Genomic DNA, 9989 nt, shown 5'->3' on the forward strand with positions numbered 1-9989 from the left:
GCTGCGGTTGGAGCGGTGGTGAGCCGCGCGAGGGTGTCGATTGCCGTCCCCTTCCCCCACTGGCGGGCTCTGGGCCGAGAAACTGGGCTCAGGAGGCTCGGATCCGGGCCGGGGCTCAGGCGGGGTGCGGGGTACGTGCAGGCGCGCTGTGCCGGGTCGTTGTCCCTCCCGGCGGCCTGCCCCGGGCTTGTGGGGAGGCGGGAAGATGACACGGTTGTGCCAAACGAGGCGCCAACTGGCTGCGGCTGCGACTGTGGCCGCACAGCTCGGGTCCTCAGTGAGAGTCCCTTGCGCGCTTGCAACATGTAAAGCGCAGATCAAGCCACCCTGACTGCGGTGGTACTCTTTCGCTGATAGTGGTCAGCTGGCAAACGAGCTTGGTAAGCAAACGATGCGTTTTTCATTTGTTAAAGTGCTGTGAACCACTCTCGCAAGATGAGCACTGCTAAAGAAGGGGAAGCGAAACCCGGGGATGCGAAACCTGAGGATGCTGAACCTGAGAAGAAGATCTTCTATTGTGAAGTGAGTGTGTTTCTCAGTGGGTTTTTAAACTATTCCTAATATAACACAGGATCTAGTGGACTTCCCTGTCTCACAGTGAAATATGATTTTACTTGCTGTCAGCCTTTAGCAGCCCAAGTAACTTTTCACTGCTGTGAATACAGCTGGCAGCCAATGGAAGTCAGAATGTAAGTGTGAGGGTAGATGTGACACGGAAGTAATGAGATGTTTGTTCCCCACCAGTGCTTATTCTTTCTAAGTTAAAGGTTTAAAAATTTGGCTTTGGACTTGAGGCCTAAAAGAAACTAAGAAATTAGTACCTGTACACTGCTGCATATTATGGACCTGCTCTTTAGACCAAACTGAACTAGCTGGTGATCAGTGACAACAGTTCTCCCCGGCCATAAACAGGCATTACACTTGTGTCAGGAGATAAGCCTTTCTCCAGCACAAAAAACTGTTTCTTCCTCAAGAAGCAAGATTGAATACCTGTGAGGATCACTTCCCTCCTCCTGATCTAACTTGGAATAGCAGGATGCTTCCCCAGGATGTGGAGGACACCTGATATCCCACAGTCCTCTGCTCTCCTTCCCTCCAGGAGAGGGAGAGCACTGGCTCCCTGATAGTTTACCTCTGGGTAGATTGTCAGGGACCCCCTGTAGGGACCCTGGCCTGAAAACTTTCACCCCTTCCCTGCCCACCACTTAGCTGATGTTTGGGGGCAATTTGTTTCTGGAGGGGAAACGCTTCAAAAACAGGTTCTCCCACCAGGAGAATGCGCCCCCTCTGCTGCCAGTCAGCTGACTGGTAGGAGGGGGACATTTTTGTGCAGCAACAGAACATCCCTGTCTTACCCCTGAATGGCTCTGGGTTAGACCAGAGCAGAATGTCACAGAAATTCTTGTCAGTAGAAATGAACGTCTGTCTGTCTGTGGCCTATGCAGATGCTTCTAAAGCAGGGATGTCAAGCCCACCAGGCCCCATGGACTGGATGAGTGGCATTGGGCTAGCCTTCGGGCCAGATTGCTCCCCCACTCCCCCCACAATGCAGCACCAATCCCAGAGCAGTTGGAACAGGTGCTGCATGCAGTGCAGTCCACATAAAGCAGTAGCCAAGCTGCAGGCAGTGGCCACTGCAGCAGCTCTGGAACTGTAATTAAATGCATTGCTCATTCCAACCACTCTGCACTGCATGGGGTGGCTGTGAACACAGCATGCACCATGCATCCCAGACCAAGTGCCGTATGTAATGCAGTCCCGCCAGGTCAGTCATGGCATGCAGCACTGGTTCTGTTCCAGCCAGACTGCACTGCATGTAGTACCCACTCCAGCATCCACACCACATGCAGTGTATGTCCCAGACCAACTGGAATGGTCATTGGGTCAGATATGAGGAGGGGAGAGGGAAAGGGGGGGTTTGTGAGCCAGATCTGGCCTGCAGATCAGCCCTTGACCACAGGTCCATACCGGTCAACCCAGGGGTTGCACCAGGGGCCAGATGATGGGACTCTACAGGCTAGATGTGCCCTTTCAGCCATATGTTTGACACCCCTGTCATAAAGCATCCAGATAAGTATAGTAAGGACCAAATTTTAAAAAGGCACTTTGGTAATTTACCTACTTGGAACTTGCATTTAAATTCAGTTGAATGATTCAGAAAAATCTAGCTTCAGTCCTTAGGAACAAGAGAAGTACCATCTGTTCCAAGCTTCTGAGAACTGATTTATGTACTTTAAAGCAGTGGTCTCCAAACTTTTTTGATCGTACACTGCTATCAGTAAAAAATTTTTGAGCATGTACCTCCAATATTGTATATTTATATTCGCACACCCCTATCAGTAACAAATTTTTGAGCGTGCACCCCCAATATATGTATATTTATATAAATATAAATAGAAGTTCTAATATTTTCTTTCCGCACCCCAGTGGATTGTTTTGCGCACTCCCTGGGGTGTGCACACCCCACTTTGGAGACCACTGCTTTAAAGTATAGATATTTTCCACAGGAAGGACACATATGTAGCCCCACCCAAACAATCTGAACTCACAAATGTTGGGTATGTGTGCGCTACAAATGAGCTGTTTTATTGTCCGTATTTTTTGTATGTTATTAAAAACAGTTTATCTCAAAAACCACAGTTTGTTTTGTGCTGCCCTTGGTGCAGTAAAACAGTCGTCTTGAACTGTTCATTTTCTGAGCCTTTTGCACATAAGTAATTCAGTGGATTAGCAAATCTTTTGGTTACGGCTCCTCAATACCCTTTTTGCATGGTGTGACCAGCTACTTAAACAGACCACTAATAATCTGTAGGGAAGACGCAAATGTAAGAATCTGGAAACTGAGAGGCAGAGTTCAAAAAACTGTTACTAAAAACATAGTTCACATAACTTACACTTTTTTTAAACTTTACTTCCCAGATGTTTGAGCTGGCTTGTTTACAACTTCTTTATGTAATGCTTTGCTTTTTGTCATCTTGGGATGTTTCACTTAATTTCACACATCCTATACTTTAATCAGTAGATTACTATATTGTCTCGCATATAACCCACATTGCCCCCCCCCCCCAAAAAAAAAAGACCAGCAGGGGAAAATTGAGGGGGCACATTATGCCACATCTCTGGACCCATGGGGAGCCCCCCTCCCCAACCATGTGCCAGACTGGAACAGCACACAGGTTTGCTCCATGGCTGGGTCTCTGGGTCCAACCCAGCACATGGCTCACAGCCACATACTGGTTTGGACCCAGTGTGCTGAGGCCTGCAAAAGCATGTGGGGCTGAGCACTGGAGATCTCGGGCTTCGGTTACTTTCTTGAGGCCTTCCAGAAATAGGTATGTGTTTATATTTTTGGGGTGTGTGAGAAAATGTGATTTGTATTCTTCCAATGCTCACACAACAGTATTCTTATAGTAATGTTGGCTGTAACATAATTGAAAACTTTATTTGAAATTTATCTTTTCAGATTTGTAAAGTTCCATGCATGAGTTCTATAAGCCTTCAGTCACATTATCGTGGAGTAAAGCATAAGAAGGTAATGTAATATGCTTTTTATCATTGTGCATACAGACTTTGTTGGTTCTAAAATTTGTGCATGTAGTGTAAGTAACTTAATCTTGAAATTTTTAAAAGGTGGAAGAATTATTTCGCTCAGAGAAGACAAAACAGGAATGAGGGGAGATTTGATTAAACCATCAAATACAAAAAAGGTTGCTCATGAACTATCCTCTGACAGAAGACAGGACTGGAAGTAATGTCCCTAACTTAAATCTTCCTTGTTGCAAGTTAGATATTACAGAGGATTCTCACTAGGAGTGATTTAAGCACTGAGACAGCTTCAAGTTTTTTGCGGGGGGGGCGGGGTTTGTTTGTTTTAAGTTGAAGTTAGACAAACATTTTTCCGGGATGGTTTAGACAGTGATGTTACTGCCTTGAGGAGGCAGTTGGATGAGATGATTTTGTGAAGTCACTTCCAGCCCTATTTTTCTATGATTCTTTGAAATGCTTATGTAATCAATTTAATTTTTTCATAATCTTGTTGAAAAATTGAATCTTCAGAAAAATTCAAGACTGCACTAATCTTTGTGCTAGGATTCTGTTTTTTCAAGGATTGTTAAAATACAAAATAATACAACGAGTGCAACTGTAATTTAACACTAATTGTGAAAAATGTATTGTGAAATGTGCTTTTAAAGTAGCCTGACCTGCAAAGTCCTGTTTTGAGTGCAGTTTAAAATCTAGTTTAACTTCCCAGTAGACATCTACTTAAATCACGCTGAGGCGAAGGAAAAATTGCGGGCTGCTCGCAGCACCCGGCACCATTTTTGTAGATTTTTTTACAGCAAGCCTCCTCCTGCCCACCGCTGAGGGGCCCCTCCCCTCACTGCTGATTGGTAGAGAGGGCTGCCTTTCATGTGACCCTGCCCCTTGCTGCTAATTGGTAGAGGGGCAGGGCCACATGAAAGGATGCCCTCTCTGCCAGTCAGTGGTGGAGGGAAGGGGTGCGGTCACCATCTTGGCTGCTGTCCTTTGTGCCAGTGGCTCCCTGCCATCCCTGGCAGGCTGTGATGCTGGGCTGCACTGGCTCCCATTAGGGAGCCAGCATTTTATTTTTCAGTAAGATTCCCCCCCAGTGATTCCAGGCAAAATTACAGAAATTGCAGTGTTTGCAGAAACTGTCACTTATTGCAATTTGAGTAGGTCCCTACTTCCCAGGTCTTTACATTTGGTGGAATTTTTTTATGAATAAGTTTGAATACATCTGAATTTTTGTCATGAGGAAAACTTTTGAGGATGATACAAATTTAGAAATGGCAAGTTTTTAGTTAAGATAGAACTAGTAAATGTAAATGGAAGAATAAATAAAATAAGAAGCTGCTTGCTATAATAACTTAATCAAATTTGATGGGTTACTCATAGGCTTGTTACTTCCTCATGGGCCAGGAAAAAAACATCCAGTTGAAGTCTATTTCTTTTATATCGCGTCTCAAGGTGCAAGCATAGATCTTACTATGTTTTCTTAACAGCTAACTTGTCTTAATATTAGTTGTGATTCCCTAACCTTGTGTATTGATTGGATGAGTCAGTTGTTCATTGCTAACGTCTAACATGGTGGTTCTCAACCATTTTAGATTGAGGACACCCTTTTAGAACTTTTTTAATTTGACTGAAGATCTGTTTCAGAATCAGTGTTGTGCTGCCTTGGCTTAACTTGGTTGTTATTGACCAGCAGATGGAACTGCCCCGTGTGTCCTGTGTACAGTCAGGACAGGCAGGAGTGCATGCTCTTGTTGCAGCCCTTGCTTTCTAACCTCCCCTCATCACCCATGCTTCTCCCAGAAATAGAGGCACATGGGACAGTTCCATGTGCCTTGTACACTTCTGTTTCCAGGAGGAGTTTTGGGCATTGCTGAGGTGGGAAGGAGAGGGTCAGACCAGGAAGTGGTGTAACAGGATTGACCATTTCAGACTGCTTTGAATTTATCTCTGTGCGTGAAGCATGGAGGGGACAGTTCCCCCTACACTTCATGGCCCAGCACCTGTGCTATGGCACCTCTGAAAGGGTTGTGAAGAACCCCATTTGAGAGCCACTGATTTAACATGAGAACTTCTGAAAGTAGAAGGAGCTGATTTCTATACAGACAGTCTACTCCACCTTACTGATATTTTTTTTGCAACATTTCTTTTTCTGATGAGGAAAAGGATTAAATACAAGCATGGTCATTCATTAGGATTTCAAATCTGCTAGAGTGTTGCTGTGCCTGCGATGGTCCAAGAAATATGTAGTGCTTTTCCACAAAATGCTCAAAAGCTTATCTAATATCTCTCCCAACATGTAGTTGGTCCAGTAAAAGATATTAATCCATTAAAACATCCATTTGTCTTTAGAGAGACTTAAAAATAATTAACAGCTAAAGGAATAGTGAACAGACAGTGTTTTTCTAGAGTAATTGGGTGGAGAGATTGGACTCAAACTGTTGATTAACAACACTCCTAGGTCTTAACTGTATGTGTCTGTCTAAGTCTGTGAGAGAAGTTCAATAGATTTGTGAGGTTAGTGGTGGGGGTTGGTTTTTAACAGGACTAGGAACTGTGATGTTTTATAGTTATTCAAAATACTGTACCCAACTTTTTTGACCTGTCTTGTAACATGTATATGAAAGGCTCAAAAGATCATGGGAGAAGGACAGTAGGAAAGGGATGCATGGAGTGTAGGAAGGGGATGCACAGAGCAGTGGGTAGTGCAGGGAAGTGGCATGCAGAGTGGCAGGGGGAGCTGCTGTGGCTCTGGCCCTAACCCTGCCCTGGGGCTGGAGACTGGAGCCAGAGCTGCCATTACTGCCTGGCCTGACTGGGTGATCCAGGCCTTTGGTGGAGATGGCCAGAGCAGCTGCAAAGGTGTGGGGGTGGGGGGAAAAACACCAGACAGAAGAGGACAAATGGTGGGGGAGGAAAGGCACTGGGGGGGAGGCAGGCTAGGGGCAACAAGGGTTGTGAAGCAGACTGCCTGCTGCTACTCCCTGCCACTGCTTTCCCTGTGGCACTGGTAGATGGGGATGAACTTAAGATGACCCCCCCCCAATAACTAGTTTCTAGACATGGAAAATTAAAACAAATTCACAGTTTTCCACATCTAGAATCTAGTTATTGGAGGGTTGTCTTAGATTTGGGTAAATATGGTGTATGGAAAGTAATAAAGTTTCTTTAAAGATGCAAGCCCTTAAAGTTTTTCCATGCTCAAAAGTTAACTTGAGTTAAGGTATGGTGTGTATTTAAAGATCTTTAGCTGCTCCTGAAGAAATACACGTATAATCTAGTTCAGGGGTATTTGACCTCTGGCCCCTCGCCCAAATGCAGTTTATGGACTCTGGGAATCTGGCTTGCAGGGGCTCCACAAGAGTCAGAAAATTTGATAACTAGGGAACAGTGGCAATTAATACTGCCACTCCTCCCCGCTGTCAAAATCCCAGAACCAACAAGCAGGCCAGAGTTAGGCAGTGACTCTCCTCACACCCAGCCAAATTGAGACTGGGTCGTGCTCCCTTCATCTGCGTGGCTGAGGTGGGCCTGGGCCATGCATCCTCCCTCTCTGCACCTGACCCTTTTCCCCTTCTTCCCCATGCCTTCCCCTCGCCCCCATCATGCTGTGGGTCCACACCATGCACCTTTCCCTCCATCTGGTCAGGTTGGGGCCAGGCCACACCCCCTTTCTTCCACATGGTTGGGTTACACTTGCTTCTCCCCTTGGGCTGGTTCTGTGCTGGGTCATTCCCCCTGCCGCAGGACCAGGTTAGCGCTGGGCCAAATCCCTTTTCATAACTCTCCTTCACACAGCTGGATGGGGCCCTTGCTGTGCCTGCTCAGGTCATTGGAACTGTCATGGTAAAACACGTATCGACTTTAGGGTCAGGTCAGTAGAAGCTTTTATTCAGAGCTACAGCTGTAGGAGAGAACTCAGAGCAACATGGATTCACCAAGCACTCCAGGGAGATCTCTCCCTTCAAGCAGAATCATCCAGTTTATATACTTTCAAAAAAGCCCTTCCACAGGCCATGAGTGCATAGTAAATTTTTCTGAGCAAGCAGTCAAGGATAACAAGCACGTACTCTCTGTTATCTCAAAACAGACACATACTTCTCTGCTATCTCAACGCTGCGGATATGGGTGAAGCAGAACACTTGGGAATACAAAGAACAAACATTTCTTTCTGTCTTTGCTGTAACTTGCAGAGCCAGCAATTTCCCACTTAACTGTCACAGTCATTTTACGACTTGCAGTTTAGCTTGACCAAAGTTTAAGGCATCCATTTTGTTTGATTCCACAGGTTGGATCCACTGATCCATGGAGGGATTGGACACTGCCCATTCAGCCTGGTGGACAAAAAAGTTTGAGCACCACTGATCCAGTCCTAAAATATCACTGGCTTATAGTCTCACTCCCTTGTTCAGCCGTAGTAATTAGTTTGTCTACTATTGGGGCTGCAAATTCTTAGAAATAGATCAGAAAGGATTTCAGATAAAAGGGTTTTCTGGCTCGTGTTTTACAGTTATATTACATGAGGGAAACAAATTCTGAGTCAATTGTCTGCCAGCTGATGGTTGTTTGCTAGAGAACACTTTTTCTAGAATCTTGTCAATTACAGTTGTAACTTCCTCGGAAGAGATGCTTCTGCCACTTCGCTTTTAGGGAATATTCTTTGGGGAAAATAGATTTTATTCCCAAGAAATCTTTACCAGAAAAATTCCCTTAATTGGGATTCTCTGTTCTTTCTTTACTTGTCTACCATCTGAATAACTGCCATTTTGTTTCTTTTAGTCAAGAATCTTTGTCTTACCTGTTCTCTTCAACTCTGTTCTACTCTTGAGACTCGCTATCCTCAGTCGACCCTTAATGAGTTTACCGTGTGTGTCTGGTATACTATAATTTTGTTATATCAAATTATAAATATTTTTTATTACAGTTCTCTGAACTCACTTGAATTTAGGAAATGAAGCAATGTAAAATGACCAGGCAGGGTTTAGTCATGCTGAGTCACAAGAAAGTGTCCTCTGAGAACAAAAATCTTTGGGGCAAAGTGTTTTGAGTCAGATCAAGTCACCTTGATGCCTGCAGGAATCTCAGTAGAATTAAAAATTCTTCCTGCTACATTAATTTCCTGTCTTCTTGAGGGGACAAACAAATACAAGCATATCTACTATTAAAGGGAAAAAATCTGAAGTTCAAGACTTATTTTTGGAATTTCCTGATTTATGAGGGCAGTTGTCACCTATGGGGAAAAGAGAAAGTGGGGGGGGAGAAATCTTAATGATGAAGATCACTTAGATTTTGGAACATATGATTACAAATATTTCATAGTCAAAAATGTGTATCCTTTGGTGGCCTTCTGAGTAAAATCAATACACTGGATAAATGCATCAATTGGATACATTTGACAACACCATTGGCAGAAAAGAGTTGGTAACTTAAAAACCAACTTTTAAATTTCATTTAATTCTCAATTGAAATAGAACAGGAATGCAAATTTCCTGTTTGATGTTATGGTTTTGTTTTCATTGATTTAGTTTAGTTTATTCTGAGTTCTGTCTTTCACAACAGAAAGTGCCTAAACTGTTTTCAGCTTTTTTTTCCATAAAATTTGGAGTTACTATTGGTGAGACCATTAAATAATTAGAATTGGTAGAGTTTTTATATAAGGATTTTTGGTATTTCACTGAGGTCGATTAAAATGAACATACTTAGTGAGATTTAAATATGGTGATATTCAGAGTATTCCTGGTTGAAGGAAGATGTTTTGCGAATTAATGTGCAAATTTTTATTTCTGTGAAAATTAGCCTATGTGCTAACCCAGGTGCATGGGAGGCTTGAAATCTGAAAAGCAGCAGGAGTTTCTGAGTTAGTTTTCTAAAGTTAGACACTTTGTTAAAAGTCACGCTAACTTTTCTCAGCCTTAACTGAAAAACAGCTGGGCATTTTGCTTCCACCTTTCTGTAAGAAACTTCATCTTGGGCCTGAGACCAAAACATAGGAATTTTCAGTCCTAGCCCAGCTTTTCTCTTTGAAGAAACCTTTAAAAGGGACAAAATTTAGAATGGCTTTTTCTCCGTCACCAATGGAGTCACTTCCATGATGTTACTGGAAGGAATAATGAAGCACAAACAAGGTTGTAAGTTGACTATTTAAAAAATTCTGGCGCAAGTTAATCTTACCTCGATCCTGGGCAAGCTTTTTGAGAGAATTATTCTGGTGCATATCCACAAGGGGCCAGCAGGGGAGATTATGCTTAGGGGCAATCAACACGGGTTCATTAGCGGAAGGTCCTGTCAGACCAACTTGGTGGCCTTCTATGACCAGATCACCAAATCCTTAGATGCAGGGGTAGCAGTGGACATAGTCTTCCTGGACTTTCAGAAGGCGTTCGACACTGTCTCTCACCCCGTTCTCATTAAGAAACTGGGGGACTGTGGTGTCATCACCCACACAGTCAAATGGG

At 43.8% G+C, this 9989-nt stretch overlaps 1 protein-coding gene across 2 annotated transcripts in view; it reads left to right on the forward strand.

The window, feature by feature from the left end:
• Nucleotides 1-399: 399 nt before the first annotated feature.
• LOC109291933 (zinc finger protein 385B-like) overlaps nt 400-9989 on the forward strand; it is a 54210-nt gene continuing 44620 nt past the window's right edge. Inside the window, exons 1-2 of one of the 2 annotated variants that reach the window (XM_019509175.1) lie at nt 400-522; nt 3464-3532. In XM_019509175.1, the coding sequence (XP_019364720.1) occupies nt 436-522; nt 3464-3532 (156 nt within the window). In that variant the 5' untranslated portion in view covers nt 400-435. The remainder of the gene's footprint in view (nt 523-3463; nt 3533-9989) is intronic. The other variant, XM_019509174.1, reaches the window with a different exon arrangement.

Source organism: Gavialis gangeticus, unplaced genomic scaffold (assembly GCF_001723915.1).
Source record: "Gavialis gangeticus isolate Ggan-Ray unplaced genomic scaffold, GavGan_comp1, whole genome shotgun sequence".
Classification (NCBI taxonomy): domain Eukaryota; kingdom Metazoa; phylum Chordata; order Crocodylia; family Gavialidae; genus Gavialis; species Gavialis gangeticus.